This window comes from Aulostomus chinensis, chromosome 2 (genome assembly GCF_037954235.1).
Source record: "Aulostomus chinensis isolate RoL2024-O1b breed Wild chromosome 2, RoL_Achi_v1.0, whole genome shotgun sequence".
In the NCBI taxonomy this organism is placed as follows: Eukaryota; Metazoa; Chordata; class Actinopteri; order Syngnathiformes; family Aulostomidae; genus Aulostomus; species Aulostomus chinensis.
The window spans coordinates 34,272,608-34,291,426 of record NC_141321.1 but is presented as its reverse complement, the minus strand read 5'-3'; the positions used below and the strand labels follow the sequence as shown (position 1 = coordinate 34,291,426).

The following is an 18,819-nucleotide window of genomic DNA, read 5'->3' as shown; positions in this document are numbered from 1 at the left end:
GCTGCTGGGAGCAGCGCAGCAACATGTCCTCAAGAAAAGATTAAAAAAAAAGAATCCAGCGAGGCGCTGCCTGTGTTTCCTGCTCTCATGGTGGCGCAGCAGATTTCCACAAGTAACCGTCCAGCATCGTGAATAGTTGGGCAGCACCAGTGAGCACGCTGCGAGCACACAGCTGACACGCAACGCTTGCGTGTAAACAGGTTCTGTGTAAATGATCCAGTTGAGCCAGAGGGCAGGAAGCAGGGAGGGTGACTTCGTTTGTTCGTTTTAATTTGCTTCTTCATCGTGTTCAGCTTCCTACTGTAGTCAAACAGGCCGCAGCTGTTGGAAGTAACTAACCTTATCTCCTCCTGGCTTGATCAAATAACTTCAGTTTATTTTTTAATTTTTTACCATAACTAGAAAATGATAAGCTAATAAATTCAGGAATAGCGTGGCATCATTCAGGAAAGATAAAAGTGTTTTACAGCAGCACGTCCAGACAGTCTGAGCAGGTTTCTGCTGCACTGTCGGTGCACACACACTCCAAGTACTCAGTTTTCCAGAGCCTACAGCAACATCATCAAATGGCTGCTTTTGTCAATGCAGCAAGTCAAAGCTTTTTGAATTCTGTCATAAGTGACCAAGAAGCAGCGAGTCCTTCTGTGCAGGAGTCTGGGAGCAGCATGCGTTTGACCTTTTTTGTTTGAGAATGACCACAGTGAGACGTCGATTATCAGAGTAACTGTGGAGTATTTTTTAATTGATGAGTCGTTGCAGCCGTGGAAGGTCACAGACTCGAGGTCTGGTTGCCGTTCAGCCGGAGACGCCTCAGTGAGACTCCATTGTTACAGAACCAGCATCTTTAGACGTTGCCTCAGTAAAATGTCCTTTCGTGAGTCTTGACGGAGCGATGTCCCATTTTGGGAAACGACCTTTGATGAATGAAGCTCAAGCGAGGAGGTAAACAAATACCTCGCACAACAGCCGTTTATCAGTGAACAAGCGAACGCCTTGAGGAAGTTCCTCAGATTTGGCTCCAACGTCCACTTTTACTCGAGGATGAACTCACAAGATTTTGGTGGTCAAAGGTCAAGGTCACGGCACAGAGGCGAACCGCCATGATGTGCTGCACCTACTGTAAGTGGACTTAAACATGAGCACTATTTTAGGAATTTCAGTCCCCGTAAATATTTCTCTGACACGAAGATGCGTATGAAGCAATTAACCCCGTATGAACTCAGCCGGAATATGAACCCCTGAACATGAACACATTAAACATTGATGTGAACATTCTGCCCCGGTCCACTTCTCTGGTGCCACATCTCTACTTCTTGTTCTGCAAAGCATCATACCTCTCTAGATCTGTGTGAGGCGCTGACAGGCCTGCTGACTAGCAGTGCTGTGTGTGTGTGTGTGTGTGTGTGTGTGTGTGTGTGTGTGTGTGTGTGTGTGTGTGTTCTCTCCCAGGCTGAATTAGCCAGTATTTTAAGCACTGATTCAGGCTTCACTAATGGTATTGACCACATTTTGATATGTCAGCAGATCTTCTACGAGTCATCGCTGAATGTTCTGCCATTTTTCTTCCTCCTCCTCCCTCCTTTTCTCTTCGAGGGAAACCTTGGCAGGGCAGAAAGGGAAACAAGATGACGATGAAATCGATTCACATTCAGTCCGCAGTGTAATCACAGTCGCCAGCCGGTGTGAAATCCTGTAGAAAGTTTTTAAGAGATCCATTATCTACAGTAGGCCTGAGTCTCAGGAGCTGTCAGGTTTATTGAATCCGAACAGATTTAAGATGCAAGTGTGACTGAATGTTTTTGCATTTGCTCTTTGTCTTCTGACAATTGGTTCCTATCAGCAACTTCATCACAGCGCCCCCTTGGTTGTCACCCTTGCTAATGCAGGACATGCTCTCACATCTGTCTTATTGTGCATCGATGTCAGGGAAATCTCCTCGGCATGTGTTTGTGTAATGCTCCATGTTTCTCATCTTTGCAGCTCGGTGGGCTTAGCTAAAGCTGCTCTGGAGGCCATCAATGGATTCAACCTGTTTGGGAACCAGGTATGGTAAAAGTTCCAGCCAATTCCATGCACGTGTCCTCGTCCTCATGCATGACTTCTCATCATTTTGTGATTGCATCTAACATGAAATATGGTATTAATGCTCCTTGTCTGGGGAGCGTGAGCTTGACTGTTGAGGTTGTTTATGGGGGCTCACCTGATCCTCTCCTTGGTTCTTTACCGTCACCAACAACTCAAAACCTTCATTCAAGTCTTGTTTAAACGCTCTGAGCGCCGGGATGTCCCTCTCATCATCGTACGTCCATGTTGTTCCAACGTTACGAGTAAAAGCTCATCAACACAGCAAAGCCGGAAGTACGGCTTTCCAACGGCACTTGAACGCAGCATTATAGCTCAACTTGGTAGACGTTTGACCATCTGGAGGCTCTTTAGTAGAGTTGTGTTGCTCAGCAAAGGTTTGTGACAGACTTTGATTGATGGCCACCGCTGATTTTTCCTGCATTGCCTCTGAATCTCGCCGTCTGCTGTTCCATCTCCATTAGTAGATAAGTTTCCATCTTTCTCCCTTAGTTACTCCACTCTTGCTAATGGATTGGAAAATGAAGCTGTCAACTTAGAAAGCCTCCTCTCATTATCTCTGTTTTTTCTCCTCCTGGACATTAGCCAGTGACGGCGGCTCAGGCCATCTAACGCATCTGACCCTGGGCTCTTCCCGCAGCATTGAAGCAGCATGTATATTAGAGTCACCACTCTTATGATCAGATGCAAAATGTGTTGTTTAACTGGGCTTGGAAAAAGGTTTTGTCGTCAAGCTCAGCTGCTGTATGTGGCTTCTGTAAGTGTGCGTGCGTGCGTGCGTGCGTGCGTGCGTGCGTGTGTGCGTGCGTGCGTGCGTGCGTGTGTGTGTTCACTCCTCTGTGGGAGTAGAAGTGCTACAAGCCATCCAGTTGCTTATTAACGATCTCTATCAATCTTGATTTCCCAGCTGAATCTCATCCTTCCAACACCAAATGTAACTCCCCAGCCTCACTTACGGGAAAATTCACTGCGTTCTGAACTCCATTTACGCTGGCGTGTGTGTGCGTGTGGGGGTGACATTTCTCCTTTATACAAAATAAATGGAGGTGCAGCCTTCAGTTTTGTGAACTTTTAATTTTTTTCCATTATCCTGTCAAGTCACACTGCAGGTAGAATTGTTCTCGCCAACAGGAGGATCCCTCAACTTTACAGTCGGTCATTAAAGTCGCAGAGCTGTGCAGACACGGCTGGACAATCAAATCATAACAGGTTCCACTTTCTACCTCGGGAGTGTCACCTAATTCACACTCGGCTGAGTACAGGAGCGCGGAACACTTCATCCAGCAGTATTGGATTTTCTTTTTTCACGCTGACATAAATCTTTGAATTAGATCCATGCCCATCAAAGCAGGGGAAGTGATGTCAAGTTGATATATCTCACGTCATTATAGGGCATTTGAAAGGGATATTGTGTAATATATTCTGTCAACGTTTATTTGGAACCCCTAATAACCGCAGTCACGCTGATGGTTTTTCTGGCATAGATTATTATGGCCTGTAATTGACTCGTATTACAACGTCACATTGTGATAATAGAGGAGAGCATGCTAACTCCTTGGATCAGGTGGGAGAGGTTAGTGGAGGAGAATAATTCCTGTTTGAAATGTGACTGATTTCTTTCGCTTTGGCAGTTGAGCATAAATATGAAAGACAGCAGCACAGAGTTTTTATTTACTTTACTTTTACTTTACCAATTTAATGGAATTAACCCCTTGAATAGCCATCTGTACTGTGTGATATACAGCATTTTGAGCCCCCTACCCAAACTATACATTAACATTGAGCCTCTGCAGCTTTGAAAGCCGAGGGAGAGTCTGAAGACGATGGAAGTACTGCTCGGCCAAGACGTTGACGTGTTCATGCAAAAGGTCGAACAACAAAAATGAATATCCCATCAAATGTACATTTGGAACTGTTGTCAGTGTAATAAATCTAAATTGTATTTTGATGAAATGATCTTATTAATGTCATTTTCTCAGTCGGGGGAATCCAGCGTGGTACTGTTGATTCAAGAGATTCATTAAATCACAATTACCAGCTGTGGGTCACATGACCGGCGCCTCTGGGCGTCAAGAGCAGATGAAAGTGAGCAGAAAACGTCTTGTGTTTGCAACACAATGGGAGGGGCATCGCACTACAACCTGGATAATCAAATACAAGCTACTTCTGAAAGGACTTTTTCTGTTTTGTCCAAAGGTTACAATGTTCTCTTTAATATACAGACATATTTCCTCATAAAAATTCAAAAAGGTCTCTTCTTGTTTTATAATGCTTTTTCACGTCGACGTCATTTTTCCAATATTGGTGTAGAAACCAGTAAAGGCAGTATTTGCAATTCATTTCTGATAACAGGATATTATTTTATTAACTCTGAATCAAAAGTCTGTTGTCTTGTGAAAAACTTAACATCCTAAATCAGGTTATCAGCAGGTGGTGTCTGCCGACTTCAGCCATTCATGATGTCATCGCAACAGAGCAAATAAAAAATTGTCCCTTAACAACAGCCGTGCTCTGAAGACCTCAGGATCGTTATTATCACATTGTTGTGCAACAATGATGGTCGCAAGTGTGGCCGTTCTCAGCTTTTTTGATAAAATTGAAAATGATTTCGTCTCGCCGTAACGAAGGCTGCGTCCACCTTTGCGCCTTTAAACGATCACGTGATCTGCTGTGTGGCCAGTCGGCGAAGGGGAATCGTCTCAGGGTGGAACCACAGAAGTGTTGAGATGTGGAGTCCGAGTCCACTCGGGTAGCCCAGACCTCCACCGGTGACACCGTCCCGTATGTAAATGGCCTGCATTTGTACAGGGCTTTTATCCAAAGCACTTTGTAGCGTTGCCTCGTTCACACTGATGCAAGGTGCCAGCCGGCTCATCAGGAGCAATTTGGGGTTCTTTTTCTTGTTCAAGGACACTGTGACATGGTCTCTAGGGATTGAACAGGAACCTTTCCTTACCTTACCTCCGGAGCCATGCCTCTCCAATATATGTCAAACACTGGATCTGTAATGGTACACAAACTCTGCCTCTTAAGATGTCACAGACGTTGACAGAGAATTCAGATCAGCAACTGAAATCAGAGACTTCACTTTTTCACAAGTGTCTATTCATTATAATCCTTGTTCTTGTTAATGGATCGTCCCCTAAACGTAGTGGGCTCCTCCCAGGCCCGTGATCCAGCCCTCCACCCGGACTCGTGACCATCACCATGGTGGTTTTTACACAACCCTGCTAACAACCAGTATTTCATACATGACCTCTTCCACTGAGGTTGCTGGGAGATTTCTCTGTCGAGCACAAGCCTCCCCCGATGCTACCGCAGTCGATGAATATGCCCAAAAATACAAAAACAGGTTCCTCCTTGGCTCATTCTTCAACTCTCCTCTATGGTTCATAAAATCGACCTGGTAGTGTCTGCGTAATAAATTTATATAATCTGAGGAAAACAACAGCACTGCCCTCAGAAGCTGTACAAAGCTTGACAGCCAGTTAACATCCCAAAAGTCCTCCAATAGAGACACAAGGCTCGCCTTTCTTACACGAGACTGGTCTTGGTGTATTGCTGTTGGTGTAAAACTTGGAATATCACGCAGGGAATAAAACGGAAAAGAATGAAAGCATTGACGTTCATATAGACAGCAAATATAACAAGACAAAGACCACAAATTTAAGTCATCCTGAACAAGACAGTTCAACAGCCAAAATGGTTAGAAAATACTAAATTATGAAAAAAATAAAGTAGCTACTGCCCCAAGCTAGCTGCTGACAGTCACCGTTAGCCGAGTGCTAACAGAACATTAAAGCAAGAGCATCCGCGGTGACATGAAATGAAGAATAAGTGACTCCTTTTCATTTAAATACAAACTTTTACTGCTTACAGACAAATAATCTCCAAGACACAAGAGTAGCCAGAAAATATCAGCCTCCCAATCACAGCTCTGTAATTCTTGGCTGTTGAACTGAAAGAGAGAGGCTCTGGCAGGGAAAAGGGAGGAGAGCCGTCAGGTAGGCTAACAGCCGGCAGAGCAGAGGAGCGCTGCCTCGCTCGCCAGTCTTGACCTAACAGAAATCAGTTTTCTTATCTTTTTAACTCTTTTGTTCATGAGCTTATTTAGATTATTTGTTTATGAACCTGTTTTAATTATGAATTTAATTTAAAACACTGCAAAACAACCGACAGACATGGATAAAATGGACATGTGGGGGGGAAGGTGGCTTGGACTGTTCTGATTCAGCTATGAGAAAATGTTCGTGCTTTCATTGAAACTGCAGTCAAAAGACCACATTTCAAGGCTGAATGGCTCATCTTACGAACTCACTTTAATGTTTTGCTGCCTTAACAGCAGAAAAGGTTTTCCTGGGAGGGCTGTTTCACCGACGTGTCACACAGCTGCTTACAGCGTCGGTCCACAATCCGCCACACGATGCATATCCCAACCGGAAGGCTTGCTGATTTGACTAAAAGCCTTGGCCAGACATGTTTTTGGGTGAAAAAATAGACTCTGGCAATAATCATACATAATGCATTGGACTTACATCAGGAAGTGCTTAGCAGGTAGAGGAGTAACTCAGTTGGCATTATGTTAGAGCTGGTGATGGACAGATGAACTGGGCTGGACCTGCGTTTGAGAAACTGAAATGGTTTGACCGCTTGCTCAGTAAAAGCATAATCTGGCCCCCTCCGCCGAGCTGGGTAAGTGCCCTGGATGGGCAGACTGCATTGTAGTTGCTGCATTTCATTTTTGTATTGTAGTTTTATGCAATAGGATGATTCTCCGCTCACTGTTGTTGAAGTACTCCTACACTGTACTTCAAATAAATGTGCAGCCCAAAAATATCCCCCAGGTTTTGCAGTGAAAGAGTGTTTTGATGTGTGGAGGTGTTAAATGTGATGGTGGCTTTAAAGTGGGCCTCATGTGGTTCGAACCATTATGCTGTCAAACATCCGTCCCAGTGAAGGACTTGTTGTGAAGCCTTTTCGTGTTTGTGAGTGTACACAACATGGGACTGCATGTTGCTGTTGCGTGTGCTCACCTGTCTGTAGAGCGCAGGGTTCATGTGTGTTGTTCTCTGCAGGGCTGTTCCTGGTCGGTGATATTTGTGGATCTGGACGCTCACAACAGAAACAGGCAAACCCTGTGTTCTCTACTGCCCCGAGAGTCTCGCTCCCACGTGAGTCCATCCATCGCTCATCTATGGGTCTACCAGTACCAGACTAGATCCCATCAAGATGTTTCTAGAAGAATGTTTCTTCATCAGTTCTGGAGGGTTGTGCTGTACAATGAAGGAATATCAGTTTAGACTGAAATATCACAAAAGCTGGAAGGATTTCCATGAAACGTTCTACATATATTTGAGGTCCACAGCGTGAGTTCCCCTGACTTTCCATTCTCTACCACCTGTAGTTTCAGTAAGACATGAGTCACTAAATGCTTTGCTTCTACAGACTGGGGACAATCCACCTGCCGTTGTTCACTAAAAGTGGATGGAAAGAATTTGACATTTAAAAGAAGAACTTGCCAAAGCCGTAGGGCGACTCTTTAAGTTGGAGCAGTGACATGGAGAACTATAAGTACAGAGAAAAACAACCTCTAAAGTTTGTCGATTTGCAGCAAAAATATGCATTCAATCTGTTGTTCACCACAGACGTTATTTAAGGCGTTTAACCAACACACCGTTGACTTTGAAACAGAACCAGACATTCAGCAATGGAAACTTACTTCCAAGTTTTAGTTCTCGTTCCCGCACCACTCTGTCCTTACTTTGTTCTAGCGAGTATCTTATGTTGACAAATCCCCAGACTTTGGTTTGAAACGTCTGAATCCCGAGACGGAGGTGATTGGAACGTCTGTTGGACATTGCGATGGAAGTTTCTAAAGACAATCATGATCCCCTCAGGATGAATTGCAACATGAGCGACCCACAGACAGTCACTTCAGACCAAGAGTCATGGTATCCCCATCTGCTCATGAAGCCCCTGGCTTATAAAACTGATCTCCTTTAAATTTAATTCAAGAACAAACAACCTTACAGTAAAGAAAAAGTTACCAGTTTGCCCCAAGTATCAACAACCATGCATTTAGGGTTCAGAGTGGGACTGCGAGGAGGACTACATACCATTGAAGTGGTTTTCAAGCGTTTTGACTGAAAGCAGTGGCAGAATGTTACTTGCACGGCTCGGAGCAGGTTGCTAATATGTAGCTGCGATCCTTTCCTCTGTCTTGCTTTTGATTAGAACAGCAGTCATCATGAGCTCCATTAATCAAAGAGTGAAATCAGAAGCCTGCCACACTTATGCCAGAAATCAAAAAGGTTAATTGCACACAGAGAACGCGCAATATGTCAGTCGATATCTGTAATTTGGCAACGTGTGCCCCTCATGGTGCCAGTACCTGAACTGGGGAAAGTGAGCGATGTCTGCAGAGCTCCGAGAGGAGGAAGATGAGCAAGGAAGGATTGGAGAGAAGATGGGAAAAGCAGGAGCAACATCTTCCCCTTCCTCTCCTCTCCTCTCCACTGCTCGCACTCACTTAAATGATCACATCTGTCTCTGCATGGTGAGCATGTCAGGCAAATAGTCCCCGTCAGCTCGTGAGGAAATGAGTGTAATTAGACGAGCAGAGTGGCATTGTAGCCCAGAGAGATTGATGTAAATGAGAAGAGGAGGAAGTGAGGGAGGGATCAGTGCACTCCTGGATAATCTCAAAATAACCAAACGATCAATATTATGTCAATACCTCTCATACCACCATAAAGCACCAGAATTAAGTATCGGTTCTTGACGCATTCCGTGCCTGCAGCAAATGTGATCCATGAGGTGGTGATGCATGAGGACTCTTCTCAGCTGCAGGTTTTATCAAGATGTCAAACAATCAGAGCAGATTGGGAAAGGCAGAGCAGCAGGTATTTGTAGTTATGAAGGACTTGAGTGCAAAGACAGAATCCATCATATGGAAAGCAAGTCTGTCTACAGCTGTAATAAACCTAAATAATGCAGAGGTGAGTTGGGTTATCCTGGCAAAGCATTTCTAAGAAAAGTATCTTTGAGCACAGAGCAAAAATAAAAATGCTGCATTAACAATTTGTTCAGTGTAAAATTAATTGTTGTGAAGAAAACTGCAGTTGCAGATCTTCAGGTGTGTTATTTTCTCGATCCCAGAACACCGACGCAGCTTTACTGCCAACCATCAGCTATCCGGCCTTTGCAGTGGACGATGACGCCCTCTACAGTCAGACGCTGGACAAGATCGTCCGTAAGCTGCGGGGCAGATATGGCTTCAAGCGTTTCCTGCGTGACGGCTACCGAACCACAAACGAGGACAAGAACCGCCGCTATTACAAACCTGCTGAAATGAAGGTGGGTGCTTGTTCCCCACGGATGGCAGTTCATGGCCCTTTTCTCCCCAAACAGCTTCAGTTCATGAACCCAACCTTTGTTCTGAAGAAATCCGGTCGCCACTGGAGACGTGACATGCTGATTGTTCAAGTCGTAGCTAATATTTTCCCCCAACAGATGCACCTCAACAAGATGCACAGTGTCATCAGCACAGGGTGGCTGTTGCAAATGTTGCAAATAGAATGAAAGGGATGTTTGATTGAATGTGGCGAGGTGTCATGACTTACTGCCGCTGCTGCTGTTAAGTCGTTCCTGTCACATGACCAACTGAAACGTATGGATTGAGTGGAGCAGTGGTGGAGTAACAAGGATCAACTTGGTTGTATCTCAAACAGTGGATGAATTTTTTAACTGAAAACATTGTGAATCTGAAGGAGGTCGTATTGCAGAGGAAAATCTCAGGCCACTCATTCACCAGAGCGTTGCTTGATGTCTGCGTTTGTCTTCAAAATCATGGTGGGAACCATTTTGAATTGTATTCACACCCCTGACCACCAGGTGGAGCATTTTGGGGATCATATTATGTTTTTTAAACTGAATCGAGCTCTGCAGTGATGTGGACGCGTTGTGGACCGCTGTGTCCCGTTTTTCTGTCGGAGGATGTAACTGAATCCTGCTGGAGCCTCTCACCACAATGCCGCTCTGAAAATCATTTAAGAAATATTCTACCCACTGAATTAGATTGCTTCTGGCTGTTTTTATGTTGGCAGCGTTGGTTCTGAAAATAATGAAAAGGCACAGGAAGCAGCAGTAGATGATTTTCTGTTTCAAGCCCTGGGACCCAGAGTTCACTTGGGTTGTGCATATTAACCCTGAACACTTGAGATAATTAGAAATGAGCTCTATTTAATCCCCCAGATAAAACAGCACAATGACTCCAGGGACGGGCATTAAAAAAGCTGTAGCTAACGTCTCCCTTTCCTCAGGTTTCACTGCCCTGACACACACAATATTCAGGTATATTTAAATTGAATTTCATTTATTGCATTCATTTATGATATACATTTGTCCTTTCTTATGATGAATTGCATTATTTAGCATGAATTTGAGGAAAACAGTCAGCTTGTAGACACAGTAACTCTGGTGCAGCGTGAGGTGGGAGGAGACACGAGGACTGGGACGTGGCAGTGAAGGAGACCAGGAGCAGATATTGATGGATAAGGATAGTGACAGTGACAGTGAACAGCAGGAAGTCCATCGCTGTGGCCTGGCTGATTGCAGGTAGATCTCACAACTCGCTGCAGAGCGCTCTCACTGCCGTTTTCCTCCCATTTCCTGTGAGGAATCTTTTTGCTAATGCTCCAAGAAAAGATCCTAAAGTGACACAATAAATAAAGCACAAACATGTTGCTGTAAATATTGCACAAAGATACACATTTCCACGATTTGGAGCCAGACGGATAGCGGATTTTGAGGGCCGATACCGAGTGGGGAGTGTGAAAATTCCAAAATCAGTATATTGTCTAAAGTCTGTCCCTGATTTGATGCTGTGTCCCTCAAATGTGTTCGTTAACACAACGATACCTCCTAGCGGCCATATAAGTTAGAGTTTAACAATAACCATATTCTCCAAAACTCCAGCCGAGCAGTAACATGAGGTTTCTCATTGGAATCACCTTCTATAGCCTCAAATTCATAAAATATCCTCTTCGCAATGATCCTTTGATTACATTAAAGACTTAAACCAAAGACGTCTAATAGATTCAGGATATGATTTTTAGTTTGAAGATGATTTTTAGTTCACTGAAATATCGAACACAATTTTTGGGTTGTATAGAGACGATGAGCCTGGCAGTGTTGGTGTCGACCGCTGTGATTGCAGCAGTAGAAATGTAGCACATCACATGTAGTAATGAACATGTGACTTCGCTGAGTGACAGTTTTGCCTAAATTTGTCTGTCTGGTGAAGTAGACGCCTGCTGGACCAGGTCTTCCAGCAGAAGACATGGAGTGAAGTGCTTGCTGGTGTTTGAGAGAGAATTCACAGCAGGGCAGACGTCTGTTTACCATTGACAGAGAGCAGCAGCCTGTGTGATAGACACTTTTACCAATCAGTTGAGCTGCTCGAGCACAAAACACCAGGGATCCCAGCCTGTTTACATCCTCAACGGCCCAAAAAACATAGGCCTCACTGGGTGAGTGTGTCGTCTCTCCCTCTCTCCTTCCCTCCCTCCACTAAATAAACCATCATCTCTGTCCATATCTCGTCATGCACCATCCTCTCGTACATGCCCCCCCCGTCCATCTCGCTCCACCAGTTAATCCCCGATGCTTCTCCTCACGACAGTTTGAAACCATGCAAATAATCACAGAGCGCCGTCATTACACTCATAAAGCCGTACATTCACACCTACAGGTAGAGGAATCCGTGCTGCGGCGTCTGGCTGCCGTTCACAAGTGCGCTGGCTTGTTATCCTCCATCAACATGGAGAATACTGAGAACAGCCAAGGACAAAGACAGCGAAGGCTGGTGACATTTTAGGTGACATCAGCTGAAATATTCTCACTTGTTTAACAACGATGGATCAGTGACTGTGAAAGTGGATATTTTGCAACATTCCAACAGTTCCACTCTGACATTTCACGAAATAATGGAAGAGAGTTTGTGTGTGACTCTGACATGCGGTGGGTGATCTGTCGCTGTGGGATTCAGTGGATAATCCAGCAACTGCCACGCGTCAGTCCAACCAGTCAGGGACAAAGTCAACAGCTGCAATGCTAACATGCTCACAGCTGCCAGTCACTCAAACACACGCCGAATGTTTCCAAGGGAGGAGCTCAATGAGGTGAAACATCTGGGGAAACGACGAATGTTCACTCCTCCAGAAGAGTCCCGCAAACATGGAACTGCATCGGTGGCTCATTGCATGTTCGGTTCCTTTCAAGCAAGGTCTAGAGCCTGAACAACATTTGTATCAAGTTGTTAACATGACTTGCTGATAGAATATTTGACTCATAATCCTATTAATATGCTACATCGTCTGCTGCATGGTTTGGTCCAGGAATTACAATTTCATACCTTTATCACGTCCACTGATTTGCTGCGGAACCCTGGAGGATCAAAAGATGATGCATCATTCAACAGCAAATGTCAGGCCCTGAGGAGTGAATCTCCAAGTTGAAGTTGATTTTTATGATGCAAAAGTTCCCTCTGAGGAAAAAAGATGAACCAGTAAAACTAAAATGTTGAAACATGCAAATCAAATTAAAGGAACATTTTGGTAAATTGGTTTAAATTCTCGTGTTATGAAACTGAACGACGTGACTGAAGAAGCACGTCCACGCTCCTGTCCTCCTATCCTCCATCTCTGTCCTCGTCCCTGTCCTCCCATCCCCCTATCCTCCATCTCTGTCCTCCGTCCCTGTCCTCCCGTCCTTCTATCCTCCATCTCTGTCCTCCGTCCCTGTCCTCCCGTCCTTCTATCCTCCATCTCTGTCCTCCGTCCCTGTCCTCCCGTCCTTCTATCCTCCATCTCTGTCCTCCGTCCCTGTCCTCCTATCCTCCATCTCTGTCCTCGTCCCTGTCCTCCCGTCCTTCTATCCTCCATCTCTGTCCTCCGTCCCTGTCCTCCCGTCCTTCTATCCTCCATCTCTGTCCTCCGTCCCTGTCCTCCCGTCCTTCTATCCTCCATCTCTGTCCTCCGTCCCTGTCCTCCCGTCCTTCTATCCTCCATCTCTGTCCTCCGTCCCTGTCCTCCCGTCCTTCTATCCTCCATCTCTGTCCTCCGTCCCTGTCCTCCTATCCTCCATCTCTGTCCTCGTCCCTGTCCTCCCGTCCTTATATCCTCCATCTCTGTCCTCCGTCCCTGTCCTCCCATCCTTCTATCCTCCATCTCTGTCCTCCGTCCCTGTCCTCCCATCCCCCTATCCTCCATCTCTGTCCTCCGTCCCTGTCCTCCCGTCCTTCTATCCTCCATCTCTGTCCTCCGTCCCTGTCCTCCCGTCCTTCTATCCTCCATCTCTGTCCTCCGTCCCTGTCCTCCTATCCTCCATCTCTGTCCTCCGTCCCTGTCCTCCTATCCTCCATCTCTGTCCTCCGTCCCTGTCCTCCTATCCTCCAGGGTGTACAGAGGTCTTGTCCATCTGGACATGTTGGAGCTTCTCTTCGATGGCAGCAGTCATCTTGTCTTTTGTAAACAAGTGTGCGACGTCCTCCTGATGCTGCAGCGTCGGCCATCAAGCACTGCGCCTGCAGGTTGTGATGAAGGTGTGACGGTACCTTTCTGTGCTCGATGACTATGATCCTTTTCCAGATAAAATCTCCAGAAATCATGGTGGAGTCTTATTCAGAGCGTTATGGAAGTTGTATGTCACACCTCCATAATGTGGTGTTGATGATGCAGAAATAATGTAATGCATGAATTCCGGTACCTTCCAGTCTTCTAGTTGTTCTCTTTTTCTGTTCTTTCCAACGGCCATGCAGGTGTGAACACAGTCCAAGCTTTTATTTCCTAGGTTTTCTACATCACCTCTATGTACTCTGAGTCTCCCTCTCGCTGCGGTCCACTGGACCAGCTTTCCTCAGTATTCCTGGTGTGTTTTCTCATCATGTCATAGACGTAGTCAGACCTCCACATGTCCTCCAGCCACACATCCATTAGAGAGCAGCCCAACTTTGAATTTAAGACATGACCTTGCAAGGAGGCTTTGTTATTCCACTCTCACTGTCAGTTTTCATTCACACTCTCATGTCTTCTGTGTCTTTTCCCTGTGTAATACAACTCCATATTCAGGGCTACTAAAGTTCAACCATCCGCTGCTTTAAAGTTCTCGTGCCTCTCTCCTCTCTCTGAAATGGAAAAGCAATGAGACCCCTCTCTCTGTCTCTCCACAGCTTTTTGATGGGATCGAGTGCGAGTTTCCCATATTTTTCATCTACATGATGATTGACGGTAAGCCTTGGTCTGTCCATCATTGCTGTAATGATACCTCAAGACCGTCATTGGCAAGGTAGAAGTCAGAACTTCAACACTTTAGGGAAAATTGCATTTTCTTGTTTGCCAGATTTCAAACATTTTGTTTCAAGTTTGAGAGTGAACCAAAGTGAATGGCCTGAGATGAAGTCAGTTGTCCAGGTTGTCACATCACGAGTAAACATGCACATAAAAAAACACCTGCATGCATTTGAAAGGAACATTATATGGACGTCAATCATTACTTTGACTTTGTGTTTGGGTTGCAGGTGTGTTCAGAGGCAACAAGGCTCAGGTGGACGAGTACCAGGAGCTGCTCGATCCCATCATCTTCAACTCTTACGACGGCAAGTCATTCAGTGAATACATTGATACACGTGTGAGGCAGCTTACATGTGGAGAAGCTGAAACAGCCTTTCACCCCCCCTGATGGAGGAGCTCCCATGCCTCTCTCTCCTCCCTCCAGCAACTTTCTCATCTTAGATCCCATCATCCATATTCATACACCGCATACTGTGACTGAGGCTCATGGAGGCGTTACATTCAGGTGAACTCGGCCCTTCCTCGCGAGCAAAGGCTGCTGTACTCACCTGTGCTCATGGCTGTGGGGGGAGACAGAGGAATGATGGGATGTCAAGCGCTTTCAATTCCTTTTGGTCTCTTAATAAACGTAGTAATTGGACTGTAGACTGGGAAATGATGTGAGACGGAGCTGAGGTGGCCCAGATGTCTCCACAGGGCCTTTGTACCGGTGAGGTGCGAATGACCAACACTCCTGAGGTTAATTGGCTCAAGGACAACACCAGAGGAGCTTTATTTGTGCTCTTTCACTTATCACGCCCATGAAAACCCACAAATGTATGTGTGGCTCGCCGAGGCTGCGAGGAGTAATGGACTCCCATTGTCCTGATGATTCATGGACTCACAGGGTGCTGCTCTGGGAGACGCTGCTCACTGAATTTACTGCATTTTTGTCACATCCTCTGAGTAACTATTTTACTTTGTATTTGTTTCACATTGAGATTGGTATCACATGGAGCACGAAGATGGGTGTGAAGCATCCTCATCACACTGAGAGATCCTTGTGATATTATTTTTAAATCGATGGTGCTGTAACAGTTGTTGATCGCAGCGTATGTGCTCTGAAGAGACATTTCAATTTAACAGTCGTTATCAAAGAACTGGAAATGCCTTCCAAGACCGAGGAGGAAAGTCAATGCATTAACTTGCATTCACCATCATGCCTGGGGGGGGTTGATTGTATTTAATGAAAAATCAGCCAAATATGATCAGGGGTGATTGCAAAAGTTCAAAATGGCCACAGCAGTGAGTTTGAGACCTCCAGGTGTTGATTTCACTATCAAAGACTCTTGGTTGGAGTGAAGCTGAAGCCTGAGTGTCTACGTTCTGTCTAATGGCCTGTGTGTGTGTTTGTGTGTGTGTGTTTGTGTGTGTGTGTGTGTGGGGGGGGGGGGGCGATAATAAGTGGTTGCACAAGGATTGTGTTTCATGTGGGCCTTATCCTGTGATTACCTTATGACTGATGAGGCGCTCCACCACTGCTCCACCATCTCCTCCAAGTATGGTGATCTTTGCTAGGAAAGAAATTAAGATGGCGACAGACAATCGACAGGCTGCGGTTAAATGGGAGAGTTATGATCCATCTTTTAATTGCTGCACATGTAATACTCCCTGACCTCGTCTCATGCCAGGCCACGCCATCATCCCCAAGTACTACTACGTACCGGCTGACTTTGTGGAGGCGGAGCAGAGTAAGCATGGAAGCCAGAAGCGGTTCCCTAGCAACTCCGGCCGTGATGGGAAGTTCTTCCTGTGGGGTCAAGCCCTTTACAATATCGCCAAACTACTGGGTATGTGTGTGTGTGTGTGTGTGTGTGTGTGTGTGTGTGTGTGTGTGTGTGTGTGTGTGTGTGTGTGTTGAAGAATGTCATTCTGAACCCACGCAAGTCTGTTAGTTCCCTTCAAATCAAATCAGGCTGTAAGTTAATTTAAAACCTGAATTTCATGTTGTTGTGAGTATGAGTTTGTCACTCCAGTGTGTCTGTATTTGTCATACTGATGGGAGATGTGATGACAATAGCCCCTTTTCAACCACAGCAACCTTTCGAGTTTCGACGACAGGAACTAGGGTCTGAATGTAGTCCTGGGGACATTGTTTTACTCCCCTAAAAGTTCCACCTCAGAGACGGCTTGATCAGAAGCTCCTAGAGCTGTCGTTGAGGGTTTGTTTCTGCTGAGCAGTTCTCGTCAGTTCAGTCGTCACTGAAAAGCTGCAAACCAACTGTTGATTGTTGTTATTCTACTGATACATCTTGAAGCAGACAAAGAAGAACTCGCACATGCGATGGACCGATGATTGTGTGTGTGTGTGTGTGTGTGTGTGTGTGTGTGTGTGTGTGTTCCAGTGGATGAGCTGATCAGCCCGAAAGATATTGATCCCATCCATCGCTATGTGCCTCGCCAGGACCAGCGTAACGTCAGCATGAGATACTCCAATCAGGTAAGCTGTGATATGACTGACATCATTTATGGCTCTCCTTTCACGTGACCTTTTTTACAACTGAATTTGACAGTTTTACGCTGACTTTTTTCACAACTGTTCACACTTGTACTGTCTGGGCTACTGATATTTTAGGGCTCATTTTGCTGCACTCTTTTTGAGGACAAGATAGCAGGAAGTGAAATGTTCCGTTGAGCTTTTTTTGGGGGGGGGGGGTCTTTTTTATCCACAATACGTTCTTGAACCAGTACTTCCTGTTGCTGTCTATACTGGCACATTGTTTTAGACTCGCGTGCTGAGGTGCCTGGAGTGCTAATCTCATCTCAAGCGTTTGCGTAGTTGGCCAACACCAACACAGTTGCGTTGTGCTTCATCAGAGAGATGTCAGCTATCGATGGACTTGGACTGGAATGTGAGTTGCTGTATATTTTCAGAGGCGCGTGTCAGCGATGGTGAAAGCTGAGGCTGCACTGTAGCCGCTAGGCCTCAAAACACCTCACGCTTGCTGGGTTTAGATGTTCCAGTTCTGAACTGAACTGTAATCAAGGTCCCAGAACCATGAGGACCCTGCAGCATCGCGCCTGTTGAGCAGCAGACTTAAATTCATCCATCATCCATCCCTCCATCCCTCCATGTTCCCCCTCTTCTCCTGTTGAGAGTGGTGGGGGTGGAGCCTATCCCAGCAGCCTTCCCCCTGGACAGGTCACCAGTCCATGGCAGGGCCAACACATAGAGACAGACAACCATTGGCTCTCCCAGCCACGCCTACGGTCAATTTAGAGTCTGGATTAACCTGGTCCGTCTTGATGTCTTTGGACTGTGGAGGAAGCTGGAGTACCAGAGAGAACCCAGCAGGAACAGGGAGAACATGGAGACTCACCCAGAAAGACACCGTGCTGCAGCCGGGGCTCCACCCACAACCTTCTTGCTGGGGGCCACAGTGAGGACCACTGCTCCACCCACAACCTTCTTGCTGGGGGCCACAGTGAGGACCACTGCTCCACCGGGCCGCCCAACTTAAATTCAGTGACTGTTCATCCATATTGTACTGCTCTTTCTAGCTGAGAAAACATAAAGTTTGTCTCCTTATCTAAAAACTCCACCTCGGGTAATGCCCTTTATATATAGAAGTCCTGTTTGCCTTTGTTGTGACTTCATAACTTTTAATCAGAGTTCTCCACCAGCAGCTAAACAGGGAAGCGCTCCCTGTGAACGTTGCCTGTGGCCTGTCTCGCAGACATGAATTAATCCGAGTCCAGCTCCTCCATGATCTGCCTCTCTGAATGACGATCATGTCTGCGGTTTCATCTGAATCTGTGAAACCTGGAGGGTCACACACGTGAAGGCTTCATCCAGCAGCCTGATGTTTATACTGTTTACTGTACCGTGTGGATTGATGTCCTTTTCAGTCCCTGCATTGCTTTTTGGTATTTGAATTCTGGTATTTGTAGGCTGGTGCTAGAACGAGGCACAGAGGGTTCGCAGAGGTACGATGAATAACAGGCTGAATCAAATAGGCTGCAGGGAGAAACAACAGAACGCAGAAATAGAAAAGAGCCAGTTGAAAAACTTTGTGGGGGAGAGATTACATTTTCCCTTAAAAGCACAAATGTTACTGTCGAGGACTACAAATGAATACAGGTAAAGCCGACTCTGTGAGCGAGTAGAATTGTGAATTATTTTCAAAGAAAGATTTTGACATTTACAAGATAATGTAAAGACATTTCACATCCTGTCTCCCTTACTGTTTTTTTTTTTTTGGTTGAAAGAAATATTTTCAATGTTCACCTTTAGTTATATTAATAATGAAAGTGAACAAACGTATTGAAGTCTGGCTTGTTTCACAGTCCAAAAACACCAGGAATGATGTCCACATCAGTTTGTATGGCTTGTACAGTTTTGGATGAC

The 18,819-nt window shown here is 45.6% G+C and overlaps 1 protein-coding gene across 3 annotated transcripts in view; it reads left to right on the top strand.

The window, feature by feature from the left end:
* Window positions 1–18,819, top strand: part of phkb (phosphorylase kinase, beta) — a 100,840-nt gene that overhangs the window by 31,099 nt on the left and 50,922 nt on the right. For all 3 annotated transcript variants that reach the window (XM_086190674.1, XM_086190672.1, XM_086190673.1), the window contains 7 exons: window positions 1,981–2,044; window positions 7,158–7,253; window positions 9,241–9,438; window positions 14,312–14,369; window positions 14,660–14,737; window positions 16,103–16,261; window positions 16,817–16,911. In XM_086190674.1, coding sequence (XP_086046800.1) covers window positions 1,981–2,044; window positions 7,158–7,253; window positions 9,241–9,438; window positions 14,312–14,369; window positions 14,660–14,737; window positions 16,103–16,261; window positions 16,817–16,911 — 748 coding nt within the window. The remainder of the gene's footprint in view (window positions 1–1,980; window positions 2,045–7,157; window positions 7,254–9,240; window positions 9,439–14,311; window positions 14,370–14,659; window positions 14,738–16,102; window positions 16,262–16,816; window positions 16,912–18,819) is intronic.